The 25,994-nt window shown below is 40.2% G+C and overlaps 1 protein-coding gene across 1 annotated transcript; it reads right to left on the minus strand.

Moving 5' to 3' along the window:
- Positions 1–5,562: 5,562 nt before the first annotated feature.
- LOC127638131 (N-acylneuraminate cytidylyltransferase B-like) lies at positions 5,563–18,935 on the minus strand. Its single transcript, XM_052119498.1, has 8 exons — positions 18,742–18,935; positions 9,578–9,720; positions 9,342–9,497; positions 8,451–8,584; positions 8,260–8,354; positions 7,577–7,748; positions 7,253–7,418; positions 5,563–5,777 (listed from the first exon to the last, which is right to left on the minus strand). The coding sequence occupies exons 1-8, from the start codon at positions 18,933–18,935 to the stop codon at positions 5,563–5,565; spliced, it is 1,275 nt and encodes a 424-aa protein (XP_051975458.1).
- Between the last annotated feature and the right edge of the window lie 7,059 nt (positions 18,936–25,994).

Genomic DNA, 25,994 nt, shown 5'->3' on the forward strand with positions numbered 1-25,994 from the left:
TGGCACCTACTCTAGCTACTGAACTTTGACTTTATACATCCTGGTATCATCCCCACATCAAATGGCTAAACGACAACGAATTCTGTGGGGTTGTAAAAGTCTTTGTTTGACTTTTACCTCAGCTTGTGTTGTGTAGTCTTTAAACTTATTAGTACGTTTAAAATGGTGAAACAATATCTTAATCATCATCTTAATCAGTCTTTCATCAAGTGTTTTTTTTTATTAGTATTACAGACCGTAAACAATCTCCCTCTTGTCGCACCACCTTCTGCAGTCAGCCTTTTATATACAGTATATATATATTTATATATATAAAAATATAAAAGCTATAAAGACAGGCAAGGAGGACACGAGAACTGTCTTGACAATATAAATAATAGTTTAATTTAATAGTTTAAGAGAAACTGAAACAAAAGACACAAACACACATGATGGTCAGCTGACCATAAACGATCTCCCTCTCGTCACACCACCTTCCGCAGTCGACCTTTATCCCTCTCGGAGGCTTAATTAGCCTGATAAGGGACCAGGTGTGGCCCCATCCTCCGGCCTGTCACATTCCTCCCTCGTTCTCTCAGGCTGGGGATCCATGACGTACACCCCCCTTTCCCTGGGGAGGGGCGTGCCTTCTGCCTCGTCTGCAGGCAGGTCATCCCCGTCTATCTGGAAGAGGGAGTGGACAAGGGGAGGGAAACAGAAATAATTAAAATAGGGGGAGTACTTCCTGTAACAGTGTAGTACCCCCCCAAAAAACACTGTAAAATTTAAAAGAGAGGGAAAAGGCCAACACGGTTCTTTCATACACCGTCGCATGGTCCTTGATCACTCCTACACTCTCTCAGGTGGACGGCAACTGCTCCTCACTGGGCGGACCGGAGTCAGACCCACGACCCCCAGCAGACAGAACACCCCTCCGCATTCCTGGAAACTCGTGGTGACACTTCTCCGCCCCTGGCAGCGGCCCTAACGCTCCAGGCGGTCGGGGAGTCACTTCCCTCTTCCCCTCGTAGCAAGGAGAAGGTGAGAACCGGCTTGACAATATAAATAATAGTTTCATGAGAAACTGAAACAAAGACACAAACACACATGATGGTCAGCTGACCGTAAACGATCTCCTTCTCGTCACACCACCTTCCGCAGTCTACCTTTATCCCTCTCAGAGGCTTAATTAGCCTGATAAGGGACTGGGTGTATATAATCACAACCCGGCGCTGCCCTCTGCCCTGTCACAGACTACTTCTGGTCGCACCACATAAAAAAGGTTTTGAACTGATGCAAAAATATCTGACGGGAGATGCCGCATGTCAGTAACTCAGCATGACAGGGCCGATGCCAAGGTACTGGAACTCTCGAAAGCAACATGGTGACTTCATTTGGGATCATGTTGAGCCAACGGTCACTGTCTTGGTTATTTGACTTTGCTCTGAGAGCTGTGCTCTCATTGAAATTTAATAAGATCATGATGCTCGGTTGCTGGGGATTGCTGGCAGTGTTACATTTACATTTATGCATTTGGCAGACGCTTTTATCCAAAGCAACTTACAGTGCACTTATTACAGGCACAATCCCCCCGGAGCAACCTCGAGTTAAGTGTCTTGCTCAAGGACACAATGGTGGTGGCCGTGGGGGATCAAACCAGCAACCTTCTGATTAACAGTTATTTGTTTTAGCCCACTAAGCCACCACCACTCCCCTTTAGCAGTGGTGGCAGTAGGGGGTGGCACATACCACCCCAAATTGAGACTTGGCCCCTTGTGCCTCACCTGCCATTTTCTCATATTTCTAATCAAGGATTGAAAGTAACTCCAGGCAAATAAAGGTAACAACCAAACTTATCAGCCAATGCAGTAAATTCTCTAGCCAGTTTGGTGGGTTATTCTATCAAGGTATCCATAATGGTATTTGAAGAAGAGCGTATCCTATATTTTTCGTCGGCAGTTTAGAATCAACCGCAATGCCCGAATTATTGAATGAAATATGTTAATTGAATCATTCTTTTAAGTCATTACATGGCTTAGCAAATGGTCTGAATTCGTTTCTCACTCAGTAAAACAGTAACGGGATACATTAGAACCCATCAAACAAACCGAGCGAAGAATAAAGAGGAACATTTACCAACAAACTATTGAAGCAAAACCTCCAAATGCATCACATTTATTATGCATCACTAAATGCTCCTTAACCAGCTGACCTTTGACAGGTGTATTTAGCAGCAATTAGACTTGTCACAGGTGCATCACAGGGAACAGCGTTCAGTCCCACCAGTGACAGGACCTCTACATCTTCAGATTCTGCACCTAGAAGAGAACATTGAATCCACAAACATGTTAGCTGGTGTTCATCATTTCAAGTATAATTTACAACTTCAGTTTGGCACAAAGGAATACAAGCTAATAAGTGAACTATAGTCCATTTTTATGATCACTGAATATAAAACTTTTATTTCTTTACAGAGGTTGGCACCTACTCTAGCTACTGAACTTTGACTTTATACATCCTGGTATCATCCCCACATCAAATGGCTAAACGACAACGAATTCTGTGGGGTTGTAAAAGTCTTTGTTTGACTTTTACCTCAGCTTGTGTTGTGTAGTCTTTAAACTTATTAGTACGTTTAAAATGGTGAAACAATATCTTAATCATCATCTTAATCAGTCTTTCATCAAGTGTTTTTTTTATTAGTATTACAGACCGTAAACAATCTCCCTCTTGTCGCACCACCTTCTGCAGTCAGCCTTTTATATACAGTATATATATATTTATATATATAAAAATATAAAAGCTATAAAGACAGGCAAGGAGGACACGAGAACTGTCTTGACAATATAAATAATAGTTTAATTTAATAGTTTAAGAGAAACTGAAACAAAAGACACAAACACACATGATGGTCAGCTGACCATAAACGATCTCCCTCTCGTCACACCACCTTCCGCAGTCGACCTTTATCCCTCTCGGAGGCTTAATTAGCCTGATAAGGGACCAGGTGTGGCCCCATCCTCCGGCCTGTCACATTCCTCCCTCGTTCTCTCAGGCTGGGGATCCATGACGTACACCCCCCCCCTTTCCCTGGGGAGGGGCGTGCCTTCTGCCCCGTCTGCAGGCAGGTCATCCCCGTCTATCTGGAAGAGGGAGTAGACAAGTGGAGGGAAACAGAAATAATTAAAATAGGGGGAGTACTTCCTGTAACAGTGTAGTACCCCCCCAAAAAACACTGTAAAATTTAAAAGAGAGGGAAAAGGCCAACACGGTTCTTTCATACACCGTCGCATGGTCCTTGATCACTCCTACACTCTCTCAGGTGGACGGCAACTGCTCCTCACTGGGCGGACCGGAGTCAGACCCATGACCCCCAGCAGACAGAACACCCCTCCGCATTCCTGGAAACTCGTGGTGACACTTCTCCGCCCCTGGCAGCGGCCCTAACGCTCCAGGCGGTCGGGGAGTCACTTCCCTCTTCCCCTCGTGGCAAGGAGAAGGTGAGAACCGGCTTGACAATATAAATAATAGTTTCATGAGAAACTGAAACAAAGACACAAACACACATGATGGTCAGCTGACCGTAAACGATCTCCTTCTCGTCACACCACCTTCCGCAGTCTACCTTTATCCCTCTCAGAGGCTTAATTAGCCTGATAAGGGACTGGGTGTATATAATCACAACCCGACGCTGCCCTCTGCCCTGTCACAGACTACTTCTGGTCGCACCACATAAAAAAGGTTTTGAACTGATGCAAAAATATCTGACGGGAGATGCCGCATGTCAGTAACTCAGCATGACAGGGCCGATGCCAAGGTACTGGAACTCTCGAAAGCAACATGGTGACTTCATTTGGGATCATGTTGAGCCAACGGTCACTGTCTTGGTTATTTGATTTTGCTCTGAGAGCTGTGCTCTCATTGAAATTTAATAAGATCATGATGCTCGGTTGCTGGGGATTGCTGGCAGTGTTACATTTACATTTATGCATTTGGCAGACGCTTTTATCCAAAGCAACTTACAGTGCACTTATTACAGGGACAATCCCCCCGGAGCAACCTCGAGTTAAGTGCCTTGCTCAAGGACACAATGGTGGTGGCCGTGGGGGATCAAACCAGCAACCTTCTGATTAACAGTTATTTGTTTTAGCCCACTAAGCCACCACCACTCCCCTTTAGCAGTGGTGGCAGTAGGGGGTGGCACATACCACCCCAAATTGAGACTTGGCCGCTTGTGCCTCACCTGCCATTTTCTCATATTTCTAATCAAGGATTGAAAATAACTCCAGGCAAATAAAGGTAAAAAACCAAACTTAACAGCCAATGCAGTAAATTCTCTAGCCAGTTTGGTGGGTTATTCTATCAAGCTATCCATAATGGTATTTGAAGAAGAGCGTATCCTGTATTTTTCGTCGGCAGTTTAGAATCAACCGCAATGCCCGAATTATTGAATAAAATATGTTAATTGAATCATTCTTTTAAGTCATTACATGGCTTAGCAAATGGTCTGAATTCGTTTCTCACTCAGTAAAACAGTAACGGGATACATTAGAACCCATCCAACAAACCGAGCGAAGAATAAAGAGGAACATTTACCAACAAACTATTGAAGCAAAACCTCCAAATGCATCACATTGTTGGCCGTGATGAAAAAGGTCTTTATGAAGTTTAACACCTGCGTATGCAGCTGGAAAACGACTCTGTATACTGTCTGTAGGTACACAGTTATTCATTTTCACCAAAAGAGCATCAAAACACTAACACAAAAGTCTTTAGGTCAAAAGAAAAGGGTGAGGTCCAACTCGGGAATAAATCAGTCTTATGCGCCGACTCTCAAGAATGGTTAATTAAGTAAAACTATAACTAAGAAAAGATCAACAACATTTTTTTTTGTATGCCTAGCTTTGAGGAAACCATTGTTTTATTAGATATAGATATTGATTAATGTTCCATAAAACCCAGAAAAGACTTTTATGGACACAATGTCACATCCCTATTCTTCCCCACACACATAATAACAGTCACAATAATGTTGTTACATTCTTTATTCTGTTGTGCATGCACAGAACATTGTGTTTTTGTGCAGATCATGTGATCTTTGTGTTCTTTCCTGTAAAACATTTCATGGGCAAATAAGACAAAATCAAAACATCCCCATTTTCTTTAAGTTCTGAAATATGTATATTCAAGAAATGCTGAAAAAGGATTTAGCCAATTCTTTGCTATGCAATCCTTTAATTACAAAACAGATAGTTCCAACTCTAAATTGTGATTGGACGAGCCACGTTCTAAGCTGTTGTAATGTGATCTTAAGCTCTTGTTATGATGCTTGGCAATGGATCATGATACAGCCTACAGTAGCAGCCTTCTTTTACAGTGGCAAAATAATTGTTTATCTGTTAATTATTAAAAATAAATGTGTCTTTTGTCTTTTTTCATTGAGTTGTTGCCATGATTAAGCTTGAACCGAAATATCTGCAGCATTTTTTCAGTTTTTGTAAAACATTTAAAATATAAGTAATTCAAACTGATTAAAATACATAAACAAAAAAAGAATAAAGGAAACTGGAAGCTGCAAATGTTCTAGAAATTATTCCTGTCAATACGATCCTGGTCCTTCTGGCACATTGTCTTCTTCTTTAATTGCAGAATGTACTCCGCAAACTCACGAACTGCTCCGTAACCTGCTGACCTTTGACAGGTGTATTTAGCAGCAATTAGACTTGTCACAGGTGCATCACAGGGAACTGCGTTCAGTCCCACCAGTGACAGGACCTCTACATCTTCAGATTCTGCACCTAGAAGAGAACATTGAATCCACAAACATGTTAGCTGGTGTTCATCATTTCAAGTATAATTTACAACTTCAGTTTGTTTGTTTGTGTTTGTCAATTCATTATTCAATTCATGTGGCATAGTGTCCCTAAGTGTAGTTAAAAACAATTATTCAATGCATTTTAATCAGTTTTCACTGTAGTACACTCATTAAAAAGCTACCGTTTAAGGTACAAGGCCGGCACTGGGATGGGACCCATTTTAAGTGTAGTACAATTGTAGACAAAAAGTAGGAAAAAAAAAATCCTTTTCTACACCCACCATATTGGGTGTTCAAATTTCTCCCATTCATTTAAATGAACACATTAATTCTGTGCAATTAATTATAAATAAATAATTGTAAAAAAAACATTTGTTGAAGAATTAATGCAATTAATCAAGTCAAAAGACTTCATAAGGAATATTCCGACCAATGGCTTGAAGTTTTCTCCAGGGGGCAGTAAGCGAAAACTGCAGCTGTATCAACAGCTTTCCTGAGGAGCCACTGGGTAGCGCCCTGATGATTCTGGTCTTGAGATGCAATGTAAAACTAACCGAAATTATCAATTTAAGTGTTAATCATTTAAGTGTTAATTGGAGTAAAAATAAATTTCACACTCAACTTGTGCAGTTGTTGGCTGTCTTAACAACTCAAAGTAGTTAATAATATCAATGTAACTAACCTCGGACAATCGCTTCATGTTCATACTCGTCTACACACTTGGTGAGGCACTGTAAATAAAACGGTGAGTCTTTGCTTGTGGAACAAACCACACTCACCGAAAGCAGACAACACAAGATAATAGTACGTTTTTGTACTCAAACAGCTTGATGGCGCGCAAACCAAAACGCAGGGATCTCAATACATGTTTTTCTAAGTTTAGGTAACTATGTTTAATTTGACACAGCAACATAAAAATATGTTTATGACGTGATGCAACCAAAGTGAGACGCTCCAAAAGCGTCCGTTTGATGCAGATGTACATTAACGCGTCTTTTGAAAAGCCCTTTTAATCAGTCAACCTCGGATAGATTGACAAATTCAATTGCAAAATGGATTGCTGTGAACTGTAGGCCAATGACTGGATTATGTTGTTAATATGATAAACAATAAATTGAATTATAAAGCCAATTTTGTTTTTTTGTCTGCCACAATACTGTATTGCATTTGAATTATCTGAATTATGTTTTTTAATAATATATACTTGTATTTTTTATTTATTTATTTATTTTGATGATAAATATAACTATTTGTAATTATTTAATAATTATATTTAGAATTAATTTTATTTGAGGGGCTTTCTCAGCAAATATTTACATATGGGATTAATTGCAATTATTTCGATTAATTAATCGGCATACTATGTAATTAATGCAATTAAAACGTTAATAGATTGACGGCCCTAATTTTAAAAATATTGCTCAGGCTAAACAGTCTCTGTTAAAACACGAGACTCACCCATGAAGGCCACCTCTTCCCACCGCAGTTTCTTTTTTTTCATCAGATGCTCCACTTCAAGCACTTTCTGCGTCATCCCAAACTTGAAGCCACAGCCAGTCTGCTGGGCAATCTTCTCCAGTAGAGCCCTGGGTACTGGGTCCTCAATATTAGATACAAGGATCACCTAGCAACTCAGAAAAACATCAGTTAAAATCAACATAGAACACCCACTCCTCACGATCCAATCAATTCCCAAAGGTTAAAATCTAGTCCCGCCCTACCTTACAGAAATGCAATTATTTTCTCAAACAATTCCTTCTTGTTTTTCCAACCCATGTGTACCTCTATATCTTGCCTCCGCAGCATCTGTATGCCTGTGAGATCTCGAGCATTGATGGCAACAACCTCCTGTCCTGAAACCGATGTGTATATCTGACCATTTGTCAAACAGCCAGACACATTACACAGAAACAGACTGATCTCAGGTGTAATCTCTCGACCAAAATAACCAAACCTGCCAAAAATGTTAACACTTATATCAGACACGAACTTATACAACACAGTTAGTTTGTGAAGCAATAAAATGTAAACTGCCCTTATTAAAATAGTGAAAACCTACACATAGACGACAAACTCACTAAACCAACCTACAACTTAAAGTTATGGACTCATTCATTTATCGTTCATCAAGATTTCTTATTATGGGGCAGTGGTGGCTTGGTGGTTAAGGCTCTGTGTTACTGACCAGAAGGTCAGGGGTTTAAGCCCCAGCACCACCAAGATGCCAATGTTGGGCCCTTGAGCAAGGCCTTGACCCTATCTGCTCCAGGGGTGCCGTATAATGGCTGACCCTGCACTCTGATCCCAGCTTAGCTGGAATATGTGAAAACAAAGAAATTTCACTGTATAAATGTAATATGTGACAATAATAAAGGCCGCCTTCTTATCATTGTTTTACTGTAACTGCATGTTCCAAGAGTATTTTAAAATGCAGCTACGCCATACTGAGGAACATGCAAGCCTACCTCAGAACTCTCTGCTCAGCGACAGGCCAGTCTATATCCACATCGATATCAACGCTGTGTTCAGGCAGCATTTCATAGTAGCCGGCCTTTCCCAACTAAAACACCCAGGTAAAGAAGAGATCGAGATATTTGTTACTCAATAAAATAATTGTAGCATTTGAGGTCATAAACTCTAAAAGAGAGGTTTGCACCTTTTGCATTCCATTTTCCAAGATTTCCCTCTTACTGAAGTAGAAAGAGCCATTTTCGTAGAGTTCCCCAGGCCAGTCTTGGCGTCGAGGTCTGCATGCTGGATCAATGTTCAGAGGGGTGGTATTCTTACCCTCTAATTAGCAGAAGGAAAGAATAATTCCTGAAGATAAATGTGAATTTTCAGGGATAACTTTAATGGTGAGATTTGTTGGATGTGTCACAAAATTAACCCTTTTATATTCCACCCTTGTGGTTCAAGATGGAGTTCCAGTTAAGACGACAACCCATACTAAACATAAGAATGCATTGAGACATTAAGCTGCAGTTATCACACTTATTGCAGGTACCAGTTTTGGGTAAATTAAATGGTAACCTTAGAGCGCTTACACTGTGTCCCAATCACCCATTCACACTTGTTCCCCAATGGTGGCAGAGCTGCCATGCAAAGCACTAGCCTGCCATTGGGAGCAACTTGGGGTTCAGTGTCTTGCCCAAGTACACTTCAGCATGTGGGGTCATGTGGGCCAGGAATCGAACCACCAACCCTGTGATTAGCAGCCAACCTGCTCTACCACCTCAGCCACAGCCGTCCCCAAATTACTCATAAAAGTAATCCACCTCAAATTATGAATTACTTCTCTCAAATTGTAATCAGATTACTTTACTGTTACTTTACAATTTTGACAAAAAAATTAATCAAATTTCACCCAGCACTGGCAGGGACAATCTCTCTGGGGAAACTTTAGGGTTTAGTCCCCTAATGAATTAATAGCACTTCCTGTAGCTTGACTGGTGGAGCATGTTGCTAGCTTGTACTGTATGTCATATTGTGCAATAGCATTTGCCCAAATTATAAATCTAAATAAAATGTTGCAATATGTTCATGGTACCTTCCTTGTTCCCCTCCTCCCAGCGAAACAGGTGTCTGCGCACCACTGAAAACACATAGTCATAACCATGTTCCGTGATCATCTGTAGGGCTTCTCTGATGTGATAAGGGTGCAAGCATGGAGATGTAGCCTGGATATGACAGACAATGTCCACCTCTAAAACACAGGGGAAAAGGAAAAGTGTGATCGATCTATCTATTCGTCCATCTGTCTGCCCATTCATCCATCCATCTTACCAGGTCTCAGTCGGATGAACTCCTGGATGGTCTCCAGAGAGCTGGAGGAATCTTTGGAAACTTCAAGACTGCGTCGGTGAATTTTTGCACCCCAGATATGAGCGACCCGCTCAATCTCATCGTGATCGGTGGACACCCACACGCTGCCAAACATATAAATTGTTTAAATATATGAAACATGCACAAGTTGATACAAGCTACAATATAACATTTGTTTAAGACTATTATTTATAATCATCTCTCTCTCTGTTATTCTTATTTTTTTAATTATATCCAACCACCAAATTATATCAATGAGGTATTCCGAGTACAATTGTAACACTTTTCGCTATTGTTTACAAAGGGCTAAAGGCTTTTTTTTCTTACTTATGTAACAGAGTTAGTATTTTATTCATTTTTTTAATGTGAATTCCTTCTGAATTCAGCAGCGGTTGTTTTTCATGTGGTAGTGGTGCCCTCATGTGGTTGTTTGGGGACTGCAGGGGAAAAAAAAATATTCGGTAAGACGGAAAATGACGCAACACAGCAGTTGCAATGTGTACCGCACGCTGTGGGTGGGTATATTCATGCTCCGTCTTAGTTCAATAATATTAATTTGATTATAATGCAAAATAAGTCGAATTTTTGAGTATTTTATGTTTGTGATTTGGTTTGGCTAATATTTCGATCATTGAATTAGAGTATTAACATATCTTTTGTTAGTTATATGACTTTTTGTGAACTCTTGTTGTGCCACACTCTCGTTAGCAAGGCCATGAGGTTAATTTTATTTTATATTTTATTTAGGTCAGTTATGCCTGCAGCGAAATAACACTAAAAAGGGTGTTTTATTTCATTCAACAGCTGCAGTAAACAGATTTACACCAGTCAGCATTTGTGTTCGTGCTTTCATTGGGGGGTTCGTCCAGAGATTGAGCCCGTCCTACGGATGGTCTCTATCGGATCAAGGGAATCTTTGTGTAAAACACAACGCAGAGTGAAGGAGAAAGACTGGATCCGTCACATTGGTGCCGTGACCTGTTGGATCACCGGATCATCTTGAAGAAGATCGCTGTGAGGTTGCTGTTTACCTGAAGTTTGCTGATTTAAATACTTTTTCAATGCAGTTTTTTTTTTTAATTTAAATTTTTTTTTTGGATGGACACTTTTTGAATGTTTTTTATTTAATTTATTTTTGGAAAAAAAAAAGACATTTTTTTTGCGCGCAGACTCTTTGAATGAGGACATCTTGAACTGATATGTTGCTACTGTTTTGGGACTGTTACAGATAACAAGCTACGTACCGCTGAGTAACTTTTGAAGTCATATTGTTTCATAACTTTCATTCATGGGTGAGAAATTTGTTCGAAGATTTGATGTTAGCAGTCCTGTGAGCCCTTTTATTCCATGTGGAAGGGGTGTCATGACCAATAGTCTTTGTGCTGGTGAACCTACACCTAATGTCAGTAGGGAAAGTCCTTTGTGCATGGCGTTCGATAATGCACAGGGCGTTGGACGTGGTCTGCTTTTTCGAGACCCACCTGTGGAGCACCATGTTGGAAACACGTCTACCCCACGTAGTACGGATTGCGATAATCAAATATTGGATTGTCTAGCTGATATGTTTGGAAGGCTGGGTGAACAAATTAGTGATGCCGTCGCTGCCAAAATAATTGAAAATGGAACAATGACTACGAGCCGTGAGTCTCATGTCAGTGGAGGGGTAAATTCTGACATTATAACCAAACAAGATGTTTCTCAAGTGACTGTACATGTCACTACCGACAGAGAACCTGTGATTTTTAGAGGTGACAGTAGAGATACATTTCCGGTACACGAATGGTTTGAGATGACCAGGACTCTTCTGTTAAAACAGAAGTGTGCTGTAGAAAATCAAGCAGATGAGATAATATCACGATTGATGGGTAAGGCAGGGGATATTGTGAGAATTAGTCTAAGAAGTGACTCGTCTCTTGATGTTAAAAATGACCCTGACATAATCTACTCTATTCTCTTGAAATATTTCAGTGTTGCACCATCATGCCTTCCATTGGCAGACTTTTATTCGACTCTACCTAAGCCCAGTGAGGCCGCAGTAGATTACTGGATCAGAATCAATAAGGCAGCAGATCTAGCAGATGAAGGCCTGCGTAGACAAGGATGGGCCATGGATAATATCAGTGAGGAGGTGGCTCACATGTTTGTAAAATATTGCCCTGATCCTGTTCTGTCTAGTCTCTTTAAGCACAAGCCGATCAGTGAATGGACCGCAAAAGAAGTCCAGGGGAGATTGGATGAGTATCAGAGAGAGCGTCGCTCCTCTATGGCTTCTACCAGCTCTCTCGGTTTGAGAAATGTTGAAGTTGCACATAGTGATAAGCGTTTGCCAATGTCTCACTTTCAGGAAACTGGTGCTGGCCTTGCAGACTATGTGAATCCCTGTCCTGTGCCCGATGGCGTACACAACCCTTTGCGCAGTGCTTGCTGTTCTGATCAAACTGTTCCTAAGTCCCAGGATATGGGGAAATCAGATGAGAATGTTCTGAACCGTATGATGGGTATGTTGGAGCAGGTAATGGAAAGAGTACAGCAGGGTAACAATGTCCAGCCTGAGAAGAATGTGAATTTCAGATACAGAGGCAGAGCAAGAGGCTGTGGAGTTTGTGGTAATACTGCACATTCCACTAAGTCTCACTGCCTTACAGACAGGTTGTGTTTTAGTTGTTTTTCTCTGGGGCATGCTCATTCAGGCTGTCCACAGCCTCAGCCGGGAAACTAACCAACCTGTATATGGCGGGAGGCTGTACAGGTTTAGATAGCAACTCCCAAAATGATGTCAATATTGCAAATGCTGAAAAAATTTTCATGTCTGCTAAACAATCTTGTTGTGGTGAAAATGTTGTGTTCCAGAACACGAATGTCATCTGCAGGAATGACAGTTTGTTCTACGCTCCTGTCAGGGTGGCTGATAAAGTGGTCCTGGATGGAATGCTCGACAGTGGATCAATGGCATGTACCATGAGTGAGAGTGCAGAACAGAAATTTTTGGATGCCGGAATAATCAGTGATCAATGTAGAAGCAGCTCAGATGTTACGCTTATGGGCTGCGGAGGCAGCCGGGTAAAACCAAAATGTACTGTCACACTTGAGCTGGAGATTTATGGATGCAAAATGTTGGTACCTACCTTGATTGTCAATGGGCAGCATGATGAATTCATTGTTGGTACGAATGTCATCAAACACATCATAAGATGTTCAAAGCAATGTGATTTGTTTTGGAAAACGGTTTTGACTCCTCATGTTTGTAATGACCCTATGTCTGAGGCCTTCCTGTCTATGCTTGCAGGCTTGAATCGCTGGAGGGATGACAGGGTGCCTGACAAAATTGGCACGGTGAGATGTCATTCAGCAGTCTGTCTGGAGCCTGGTCGTGAGTACCTTGTGTGGGGTAGGTTGCCTAAACACACAGAGGTGTCTCCAGGTAGTGCTGTGCTGACAGAGCCTACAAGTTTGCGGTCGGCACCTAGAGGCGTTCTTGTGGCCAGGCTTGTCACACACCTATGGGGGGACCGGTGGGTTCCATTGAAGTTGATTAATACTTGGGAAAAACCTGTTATGCTAAGACGTAATGCCAAGATAGCCGATTTGTTTCCAGGTGTTGCTCTCGAAGACATGGATGATGGGAACCTGCTTTCTCAAACGCAACAGACTAAGCCAGAGGGTAGTACCTCCATTAATGTAGGGTCTGTTGCTGAGAAGCTAAGGTCAGTTGGTCTAGAAGGGCTTGATTTGGATTCCTGTGATGTTTCTGGCCATTGTAGACAGAAATTGGCTGATACAATCATGCAGTGCAATGATGTCTTTTCACGTCATCATTTGGATTGTGGTCATGCTAATGGATTTGTCCATAGGATACATCTTTCAGACACAAAACCTTTCCGACTTCCGTACCGGCGTGTGGCGCCTAGTCAGTATCAGGTGTTGCGTCGTGTTTTGAGTGAAATGGAGGAAAAGGAGATTATTCGCAAATCGACAAGCGAGTTTGCATCTCCTTTAGTCCTTATTTGGAAAAAGAATGGTGATTTACGCGTGTGTACGGATTTTCGGTGGTTAAACAAAAGAACATTTAAAGATGCTCACCCGTTACCTCACCAGGCCGATTGTTTGGCTGCATTAGGCGGAAATTCACTATTCAGCACAATGGACTTGACCTCTGGCTTTTACAATATGCCTTTACATGAGGACGACCGAAAGTACTGAGCCTTTACAACACCTATGGGCTTATATGAGTACAATCGGCTTCCTCAAGGGCTTTGTAATAGTCCAGGGAGTTTTATGTGCATGATGACAAGTATTTTTGGGGACCAAAACTTCCTAAGTTTGTTGTGCTATTTAGATGACTTGATTGTTTTTGGACCCGATGAAACGACAGCATTAAGACGTCTTGAGATGGTTTTCGGTCGGTTGAGAACGCACAATCTGAAGCTGGCCCCCAAGAAATGTCATTTCCTTAGGAAATCTGTGCAATTTCTTGGACATGTGATTAATGAGTCTGGTGTATCCACAGATCCAGGTAAGGTTGAGAGTATATCCAAAATGACCTGCTTGGATCTGATGGAGGCTGATGGAGTTGCGCCATCTCAGAAGCGCATAAGATCCTTCCTTGGGATGGTTAACTATTATCAGCATTTTGTACCCAACTACTCAACTGTGTCCAAACCCCTTTTCGATCTATTGAAAGGTCAGATAAAAAGAGCCAAAAGGGGTTGTGCAAATAAAAGGAATTGTGCATTAAGGAAATTGACTGTAGCTGATTGGACACCTGAGACGCAGCTGGCATTTGAGAATCTTAAGACAGCCATGGTGGAAGCAGTTGTCCTAGCCCATCCGGACTTCAGCCGACCTTTTGTCCTTTCAACCGATGCTTCTTTAGATGGCATTGGAGCTGTGCTGTCTCATGTTCAGGCAGGTGACACTAGAGCTAGACCTATAGCATTTGCCAGTAAGTCACTTTCTCCATCTCAGCGAAATTACCCGGCTCATCGCTTGGAGTTTTTAGCGTTAAAATGGGCAGTTTGTGAAAAGTTCAGCCATTGGCTGAAAGGTCACGTATTTACGGTATGGACCGATAACAACCCGCTCACCCACATTTTGTCCAAACCTAAGCTTGATTGTTGTGAGCAGCGGTGGGTGGCCAAACTTGCGGCATACGATTTTGACATCAAGTATGTACCAGGTGCGCAGAATGTTGTGGCTGACGCTTTGAGTAGGATTCCATTCGTGAAAACTAGCATTGGCTCTAGACTGTTATGTGAGAAATATGACAAAACTTTTATCTGAAGTACAGGAGGTTTCTGCCGGCTCGGTTCAGGATGCTTTTCGGTGGTCTTGTGGGTCTGAAGGAAAGCAGGGCGTTTCTAGCAGCGGTCCTTTACACAGTAATTCTGTGATTGCTGCACGTACTTCCTTGGATAAGGAGGATGTAATGGCCGTGCTGGACTCACAAATGGCATGGGAAGATGGTGCAAGACTTCGTGCTTTGTCTGTTTTGAATCATCTTCCTCAGATGGTTTCCGACTTGGAGACGCAGCCTACATATTCCGAACGTGACCTGCGTGAAAAGCAGCTCTCTGATAGTGTGCTGTCAAAGGTTATTCATTATATGGATAGACATTGCAGACCAAGCAGGCGTGAAAGAGCAAAGGAATCTGTTAAGGTCCTTAGACACATTAAGCATTGGGAGAAATTTGTTGTGAGAAATGGGATTCTCTACCGGATCTCCCGTGATCGTTTGTCTAAGGGTAAGCGTTTCCAGTATGTTGTCCCTGAGTCACTTCAGTTGGAGGTGTTAAGGGGAATTCACGATCATGCGGGTCATCAGGGGCAGTCCAGAAGTTTGTGACTGGCGAGACGTCGTTTCTTTTGGCTGAGCATTGACAGAGATGTTAGGGAGTATGTACGATGCTGTCAGAGGTGTGTTGTCAGTAAAACCCCTGAGCCTGAGGGTTGAGCACCCCTAGAGAATATTGTGACCAATAGACCATTGCAGTTGGTATGCATTGATTTTTGGTCTGCTGAAGATCAAAACAACAAGTCAGTTGATGTCCTAGTGATCACTGATCACTTTACCAGGTTGGCGCAAGCGTTTCAATGCAAAGATCAGTCTGCTAGACAAGTGGCACGTGTCTTGTGGGACAAATACTTTTGTGTGTTTGGGTTTCCTGAACGCATACACAGTGATCAGGGGGCAAGTTTCGAGGGCCAGTTGATTTGTGAGCTGCTTCGGGTGTCTGGGGTACAAAAATCGCATACAACTCCCTACCATCCTATGGGGAATGGCAGTGTGGAGAGATTTAATAGGACCCTGGGGAGCATGATCCGTGCATTGGCTCCTGATGCAAAGCGTAATTGGCCAAGACAACTGCAATCTTTGACTTTCTTGTACAACTGTACTGTTCATGAGACGACGGGCTATGCTCCATTTTATCTCATGTTCGGTAGAGTTCCTCGCCTTCCTGTAGACATAATTTTCCACTCTGTATTGGTGGATCACACTGTGACTTGCTACGACAAGTATGTGGCTTCTCTTTTGAAAGATTTGGAAGAGGCTTTGTCATTAGCTCAGGCACATGCTTTGAAGGAACAGAGTAGACATGCAGTGCTCTACAACAGGAGAGTCAAAGGTCAGAACATTGATGTTGGTGATCGTGTTCTTTTAGCGAACAAGGCTGGGAGAGGCAAGCGAAAACTAGCTGACAGATGGATGTCCGCCGTCTTTGTCGTGGTGGATAGAAATGTCGACACTCACATTTTCAAGATAAGGGATACAAGCACTGTTCAGGAAAAGGTTGTGCATCGCAACCTTTTGCTACCTGTGAACTTTTTGCCATTAGACAAAGCGGAGTGTGCAGTATCCGACACAGTTTCATATTCGTCTGGGCCTGATTCATGTGACGAAAACAATGTTTCAGAGTCTTTGGCAATAATGGGTGTTGACAGTTTGAAATCTGGGCAGAGTGTCAGAGATGGTGGGTTGGCAAAGACGCACGAGGATTCAGAGTCTTTTAGACCTAATGATGGTTTGTCTCTTGATGCTAATGTCTCATGTGCTACAACTGACAGTTGTGCCAGAACATCTGACTGGGTTTCTGGGTTGCCTGATAAATGTTTACAGCTGGGATCAGTTGTGTCTTTGAGCAATGTGTCAGTGAGTGCACAAAACAAACAGTTTGATAGTTCAAGTGTTACTGGGGGTTTGGATTCAGAGGTCGAATCTGTGAGTCTTGTACATTCTGTGATTTCAAATCCTTCAGCAGATGTTTCCAAAGTTGATGCTGAAGATGTGGCAGTTTCTGACACTGGGACCTTTATTGTGACCAGGTCTCGTTTTGGACGTTTCCTCAAGCCTGTGAATAGATTGTTGTACACTATGACTAGACAAGATGTTGTGTCAATGCCTGGTTGCAGAATTCAGACTGTTTGAATGTTTATTTTTTTTTTGTTTTAGTACTGAGTTGTTCAAATAGGATTCAATATGTACAAATATGTACATTAGCGCTCCTCTCTTTCCACTTCATCTTTTGATATAACTTTGTGTTTGGCTTACCTGTTGTAGGTATCTCTATGTAAGTACTGGTATGCAAATGTACTGGACAGGTGTTTTGTTTTGTAGTAATAACCGCTGCCTTAATTCATCAGAATTCAGTCGGGGTGAGTGTAACAGAGTTAGTATTTTATTCATTTTTTTTAATGTGAATTCCTTCTGAATTCAGCAGCGGTTGTTTTTCATGTGGTAGTGGTGCCCTCATGTGGTTGTTTGGGGACTGCAGGGAAAAAAAAATATTCGGTAAGACGGAAAATGACGCAACACAGCAGTTGCAATGTGTACCGCACGCTGTGGGTGGGTATATTCATGCTCCGTCTTAGTTCAATAATATTAATTTGATTATAATGCAAAATAAGTCGAATTTTTGAGTATTTTATATTTGTGATTTGGTTTGGCTAATATTTCGATCATTGAATTAGAGTATTAACATTTTTTGTTAGTTATATGACTTTTTGTGAACTCTTGTTGTGCCACACTATCGTTAGCAAGGCCATGAGGTTAATTTTATTTTATATTTTATTTAGGTCAGTTATGCCTGCAGCGAAATAACACTAAAAAGGGTGTTTTATTTCATTCAACAGGTATGTCTTTTTGTTTGTTTATTATCATGTTTCATGCCAAGTGTGTTCACGTGTTGTGATGCTAATGTTGTTTAATTCTTGTTGTTTAAAGCAGAGTTGCAATGTGTACTGCACGCTGTGGGTCAGTTATGCCTGCAGCGAAATAACACTAAAAAGGGTGTTTTATTTCATTCAACAGCTGCAGTAAACAGATTTACACCAGTCAGCATTTGTGTTCGTGCTTTCATTGGGGGGTTCGTCCAGAGATTGAGCCCGTCGTACGGATGGTCTCTATCGGATCAAGGGAATCTTTGTGTAAAACACAACGCAGAGTGAAGGAGAAAGACTGGATCCGTCACACTTACCCAACCCTGGTGACACTGCTAAATATTCCTAATCCATGAGATCATTGTGTGTAATCTCTAAATGTGTATTTTGAGGTGTAATTTGATCAGATATTTAATAGTTTTTAAAATCTTGCAAATGCATGTAGCAAATGAAAATCCCTGAAATTTTCCCATTTATTTTGAGCCAAAATACTTAGTCCTTTTCGGTTTGGTCAAGGCGATTCATGGTGTTTATTAATACGTGTCCAATAAGTGAAAGGATAGTATTTAGAGTGAAAGAGCCCCCCTGTTGTAGTTCGGGGTATAGATTTGTTCTGAAAAATATTCAAAGTGGACTAATTGATCTACTCACAATGGAGATTAATTTGTTTATAGAATTCCTTCCTTAAAATAATATAGATTTGAATCAAAACAACCGTCTGTTATTATTTATTTTCACACAAATTGTGTTGCTCATCATCAATTAACAAAAATAAATGTTTTTTTTTTTTTTACAATCTTAAAACACTTTGTGACCAGAAAAGTTACATTTCCTTAAGGTGTGCCTTTTGCCCATTCATTTCATTTAAAGTTCTTTATATAGCCTACACAATTAAAAATAAAATGCGTATTCAAATTTGATTAAACTATTAAAACAGAGCAAGAGAGGGGAAAAAGATCAAATTTAGTTGCCTGTCAAGTGCTTCTGAATCCAAGGCAGCTCTCAGAACCCATCCGATGAGTGGAACACCGGCCAGATTCTTGATGTTCTTCAGCGGGATTCCTTTGCTGCCGCCGCGCGCCAGTATCAGAGCTGCCCTGTGCGGATGTTCAGAGGACGAGACCCCGACATCCGAACTTACCTGCGTGCTTCTGTTACCCTCCATCCTCGCAGAAATGTAAGTGAGAGAGCAGACTAGTCTTTTTAAATATGTGGAATATTTATATAATCGTTAACCACTCAGGGGCAGCAGTGTGGCAATCTTCCCGTATAGGAGCTTTGTTGACGTGGTCGTCATAAGCAAACATAATTATATAGCCTATGTTTACTTTATACAGTTTTGTGACAAAACCGCGTACATTTTAAATAGTGCAAAAATAACAAAATAAGGTTTATTTGTGTAGAATGGGCTGTTTTGTAATCTGAAGGTTTAAATGAGACCTTTACAAAAATAGGCAAATGCCAAAACACTTCAGAAGTAGGCTAATAATAAAATGTTTGAACAAAAAATGGTCATGATGTGATTACTAACCAAGCTAACACACGACATTACCAGTTACGTAATTTTTCCGTACTTTTTGTTCATGACTTGGGCTACTAATTGGTAACGTAACTACAACGTCGCAGGCCCGTAATTTCATTACCATTAAATGACCAATTCACAACGTCTCAATTACGCGTTCTTAATGTTGCAAGATAACCAAGAACGTTCCAGTAATGTTATATATTCGTAATTTTGTGTGCAATTGTATGACTTACTGTATTGTCCCAGGTCCGTAATTTTACCACCTTTCACGTGATAACTCAAGACAAATTGCATTTGTTTGTTTGTTTTTGTTGCTGTAGCAGTTGCATAACACCAAGTGTTGTACATCTGGAAGACAGTTACATTTTACAAAAAGGGGTCATATGAAATAAAACGTTAATAGTAATGTATTTCATGCGTTCTTTGTTTTGTATTCGTTTGCTTTACAGTCTCAGATGATTAATTATTTGGACATAACTTTTTTGAATCCTCTGCAACAGAATACATACCACAATTTGGGATCCTGACATGTCAAATTCCTGTGTGGAGGTCCTCTGGATAAAGACAACACACACATATATTAAACTTTATGAAGGCACTTCATTTAGACCAGGATACACAATTTCTGTATCAAACAGGCTTCTTAAAGGTTGCAATATATTTATCACTTGATATGATCCACATATTAATTTGTTACAGTTGTGTAATGCTTTGTAGTAACTTGTAAAAAAATGGCCAACTTAACCCCCTATTGTCTGACCTAAATTTAGACAATGTATAGGATCTTCACACGTAAGAGTGCCCACTGACATTTTTTTGCATTCCCCCACACATTAACTTTGTGTGGGGGAACAAAGTTGACTTTGACATTAACTGTCAGGGATACAGTACATTTAATGATAACAAGGCAGTACGTGTACTGTATGATATGACATTTTGAAAAGGAACCACGATGCACAAAATTGCTATATACACTTCAAGTTTTGACATTAATTAATTTAGGGGAGACACTTTAATGATTGCAGGATCCATACGTTAACGCGCGCACGCAGCACAGTCTGTGCATGCGCATTGTCTTGTGACGTTGGAGATATTATTAGATTTAAAAAATTAAAAATAAAATGCTTAAAGAATCCTCAAAACATTTTTTTTAATGTAAGTGCAAAGGAAAACAACATATCAAATTTTCTGTTCCTTAAAAAAAGCAGATTGATTACGTCGTTTAACTTTTTTTTTTTCCTTCTAAATAACCGTTGCCTGAGGCGCGAATTCCGACCGCGACCACACTCTGGAAGACACAAGCCGATTATGTTCGCGTTAATTAAATGGGTGGAGGATGAAACATTCTCAGTTCTGTCCACTGAACATATTAGAAAATTTTATGAGGATGAATACACAGCGGGTATGGAGGAAAATTACGTTTACTTGTTGGAGTGGCGCCAAGGCGTTAAAGAGCCGAAAGGGGGGTTGGTGACCGGCCTATGAGGCCTCCATCATCAAGATAGCAGGTGCCTATTTTTATTATGCTATTTCCAATATAATACTCTTATATTATCCTCTATTATTCTGTATACCGCTTGTAGATTTATAAAAAGACGTCAGTAAACTATTCATTTTGTAATTTTTTTTTTTTTTTTAATTAACATCAGTTAATAGTATGCAGTTGTGACGTACTACAACAATTAGCCTTTTTCTTAGCATTATTCTACCTCCTCAGAAAGGGAAAGAACTTTACAAATGAAACTTAAGGAAACTGAAAAACAGCTACCCAAGTCAGACACTGAAGAGAAAGTGTAAACATTCAATGAATATCATAGAGGCCGCAGAGATGAGACACCCGCTTCGAATGTTATCACTCGATTGAATGGGTGAACCAGCAGCTAAGAAAAAGGTTAGTGTTGGTCAGAACCGTGTGTGCGTGTGTACATATATATATATATATATATATATATATATATATATATATATATATATATATATATATATATATATATATATTACATAATTATAATTACATATAATTGTACTTGTTTACAGTCAATGATGTATGTTTAAGGTACCCCTCACAGACCTACCAAATGATCTAAAGGTATGGAATGAAAGAAAAATTCTACAGCGTGTGATAAATCAGCCGAGAGAAGAGAATCTAAATAAAGAGAATGAGAGGCTGAAAAATGAAATACTTGAACGTAAGTACTGTACTAATTAAATTGTGTATATATATATATATATATATATGTATGTATGTATGTATGTATGTATGTATGTATGGGTGTGTGTGTGCGTGCGCTTACACTAACCACAGTTTGGTCTTTCAACTGTTTTTTTTTTTATATATATATTCACATTTAATTTTACTTTCACAGAAATCCCATCCCTTCTTCTGGCTACAGACCACTTAGGGATTTTAGAATTGTTTACATAATATAAAGCACAGTTACTAATGACACAGTTACTAATGACAATGTTCCACATTTCCTTGCCTTTTTAAACTTAAGACCTTTAGAGTTTTTTGGTTGCTCAGTAGTAATATTTCAGCCCATGAAATCAAATGCAGATGTCCCTGAAATAAGATTTAAATCAAATTCATTAATTTGTTTGTCATTATCATTATTATTGTTGTTGTTGTTTTTTGGTGCAGTTTACAATAGCTTGTGGAATCTGTTGCAGATGTTCATGATGTACATTTTACATGTTGTTCGTATCTATGAACATGTGATATAGATAAAAAACAAAACAAACTTGTGCATTGTACTCAGGACCACGATCACGAACGGATGCTACCAACTTGCACTGGGCCCTGCACCATGCTTGAGACGTCTCTGATTTTTCTTGTACACTGCAGCTGAACAAGGAATAGTCTGCTTTGTAAATGTTTTTCTGATGTACAGTATTAAGTGACTTGTTTCTAATATATGAATTTCTCTCTTACAGATGTCAAAGATTCCATCTCATGTTCCCATCTCACATGCTCCTAAAGTAAGTATTTGCTGCTTTTTATGTAATGTCTGTCCCACATGCTATTGTGTCACATACGAAGCATAACTATTCAAATTATGACTGTTTTCTTGAGATCATTAGATAAACTTATTTTGTAGCAACTATTGTCCAGTACTATTGCTAACATATATCCATTTACTGTATTAATTTTAGCCTTTGGAATCAAATGCAGATTTCCTTGATGGAAGTTATGCATTTTTAACTATTGTTTCTATTATAAATATACTTGTACAAGTTAGGAACATTATTCATAGCATCCTAGTGATTTGAACATGACTGTGGTAGATAAAGAATAGTTCACCTAAAATAGATATTCTCATCATTTACTCACCCTTGTGTTGTTTCAAGTTTGTATGACTTTTTTTCTTCAGCATAACAGCAAGATATTTTCTGATAGAGATATGGTGAGTATATGCATATACAGTGCATCTGGAAAGTATTCACAGCTCTTCACTTTTTCCACATTTTGTTATGTTACAGCCTTACTCCAAAATTGATTAAATTGTTTTTTTTCCTCAATTCTACAAACAATACCCCATAGTGACAACGTGAAAGAAGTCTGTATGAAATCTTTGCAAATTTACTAAAAATAAAAAACGACAAAATCACATGTACATAAGTATTCACAGCCTTTGCTCAATACTTTGTTGAAGCACCTTTGGCACCAATTACAGCCTCAAGTCTTTTTGAGTATGATGCTACAAGCTTGGCACACCTATTTTTGGGCAGTTTCTCCCATTTTTCTTTGAAGGACCTCTCAAGCTCCATCAGGTTGTATGGGAAGTGTCGGTGCACAGCCATTTTCAGATCTCTCCAGAGATGTTCAATCGGGTTCAAGTCTGGACTCTGGCTGGGCCACTCAAGGACATTCACAGAGTTGTCCCGTAGCCACTCCTTTGTTATCTTGGCTATGTGCTTAGCGTTGTTGTCCTGTTGGAAGAGGAACCTTAGCCCCAGTCTGAGGTCCAGAGCACTCTGGAGCAGGTTTTCATCAAGGATGTCTCTGTACATTGCGGCATTCATCTTTCCCTTGATCCTGACTAGTCTCCCAGTTCCTGTCACTGAAAAACATCCCCACAGCATGATGCTGCCACAACCATGCTTCGCTGTAGGGATGGTATTGGCCAGGTGATGAACGGTGCCTGGTTTCCTCCAGACATGACCCTTGCCATTCAGGCCAAAGAGTTCAATCTTTGTTTCATCAGACCAGAGAATTTTGTTTCTCATGGTCTGAGAGTCCTTCAGGTGCCTTTTGGCAAACTCCAGGTGGGCTGTCATGTGCCTTTTACTGAGGAGTGGCTTCCGTCTGGCCACTCTACCATACAGGCCTGATTGGTGGAGTGCTGCAGAGATGGTTGTTCTTCTGGAAGGTTCTCCTCTCTCAACAGAGAAACACTGGAGCTCTGTCAAAGTGACCATCGGGTTCTTGGTCACCTCCCTGACTAAGGCCCTTCTCCCCTGAATGCTCAGTTTGGTGGGGCGGCCATCTCTAGGAAGAGTCCTGGTGGTTCCAAACTTCTTCCATTTACGGATGATGGAGGCCACTGTGCTCATTGGGACCTTCAATGCTGCAGACATTTTTCTGTACCCTTCCCCAGATCTGTGCCTCAATACAATCCTGTCTCAGAGGTCCACAGACAATTTCTTGAACTTCATGGCTTGGTTTGTGCTCTGACGTGCACTGTTAACTGTGGGACCTTATATAGACAGGTGTGTGCCTTTCCAAATCATGTCCAATCAACTGAATTTACCACAGGTGGACTCCAATCAAGTTGTAGAAACATCTCAAGGATGATCAGTGGAAACAGAATGCACCTGAGCTCAATTTTGAGTGTCATGGCAAAGGCTGTGAATACTTATGTGCATGTGATTTTTTTCGTTTTTTATTTTTAGTAAATTTGCAAAGATTTCAAACAACCTTCTTTCATGTTGTCATTATGGGGTATTGTTTGCAGAATTTTGAGGAACATAATGAATTTAATCAATTTGGTAATAAGGTTGTAACATAACATAAAATGTGGAAAAGTGAAGCGCTGTGTATACTTTCCAGATGCACTGTAGACATGCAGTCCTAGTGCTTAGCACATGCACAGAGCACTAGGTAGAACCAGGAAGTTATTTAATTAATCACGATCATGAAGTTGATTGCTGATGTCAAGATTTATAGTAGAGGTATATTTTGGAGGAATGTTTTGGTCTGTTCTCACCCAAAATCATGAAGACATTTGCTTCAGAACACATTTATTAAACTACTGGAGTCTTATGGTTACAATTAAGCATTTTCTGTCTTTTTCAGAATATGAAACTCCTATTCACTTGCATTTTATGGGTGTATTCACGTCATACATCCAACAAAATATAAGTCACATGACTTACAAGCAGTAATGTTTAGATAGTTGGGCAAAGTTCTGATATTCTGATACTTCTACAAAGATTTTATTATGCTCAGTGTTATGTGTATTGTTTTTAATCTATCAATATTCTGCTTCACAGGTGCCAAAGGCTCCATCCAAGGCTTATCTGTCTGGTTCTGCCAAAGTAAGTATTTAGTTTTCACCTTGCAAAAATACATGGTGCAGTTACATTGGTGTCATTGCTTTGTTAATTCTTAATAAAGTGTGTAAATGTTTGTAGGTAAGCTCTTCCTGTCTAAACTGTCTGTCTGTAATAACATTATTTATTTATTTATTTTTTGTAATTCTTACTTTTATTAGTGTTGCAGTGATGCTAATTATGTAAGTATTTTTGCTGAGGATTTAGGTCTGTATATACAGATTTGTTATGCATTTCTGTGATGGGTGAAATGGCTGAATAAAAACTTAAATTAGTTTTAAATAATTTATTTGAAAATAATGTATATTGCAAAAAAAACACGCCTTCATCATTTTTGCGATGACGAGAAAGATATAGCCTATATTGCATAGACGTTTCTGTCATTAAAAAAAGGGTCCCAACAAATAACAAACATATAACAGACAACATATAATTCTCCAAACACAGCCTCCAATGCCTGCAGAACTGGGCACGCAGCTGTTTTTTCCCTAGAACGGTATCCGTCCTCTTCCCACCTTAGTGAGGATATGTTACAACAGTAAATCTCAGGTATTTTACCTCCTTTCTGTATCTCAGAGAGAAACCCTTTTCTAATTTTTTTTACAAATTAAATACATTTATATATTTATTTTCGATGTGCACTTGGTCAAAATGGAGTGATCAGCTCCCTTTCTGCAGCCTAGCAGAGCAATAACGTTCCCTTTTTAGGGAGTCCACCAAATACACACACTATATGGCTTCATTGATACCCCAACAAACAGGTCAACATAAGTTTGTCAAAAAATTGACCGTACCTGTTTGTGAGGTATCCCGGACGAGCCCCCAAACTGTTAGGAATAAACTCTGATCTCGTTGTAGTAATACAACACTCCTGCCATCCAGAATTCCTCTGTAGGAATAAACTTGGATCTCATTGTAGTCTAGAATACAACATCTCTACCATCAAGAATTCCTCGGTCCCTTTCAGTGCATGCCCAGCTAAGTGCAGTCGGGAGTCCGCGTATCTGAAGACTTCATGAAGGGAGGAGAAAGAAGGACAACACACAGTTGCTTCTATTCAGTCTACTCAAAGTTTATTACAGCAAGCATAATATTTATACCTTTCATAGAACAAAGAACAACCAACAGCCAATAGTATAGTGACAG

The sequence above is a fragment of the Xyrauchen texanus genome, chromosome 46 (assembly GCF_025860055.1).
Source record: "Xyrauchen texanus isolate HMW12.3.18 chromosome 46, RBS_HiC_50CHRs, whole genome shotgun sequence".
NCBI classification, from domain to species: domain Eukaryota; kingdom Metazoa; phylum Chordata; class Actinopteri; order Cypriniformes; family Catostomidae; genus Xyrauchen; species Xyrauchen texanus.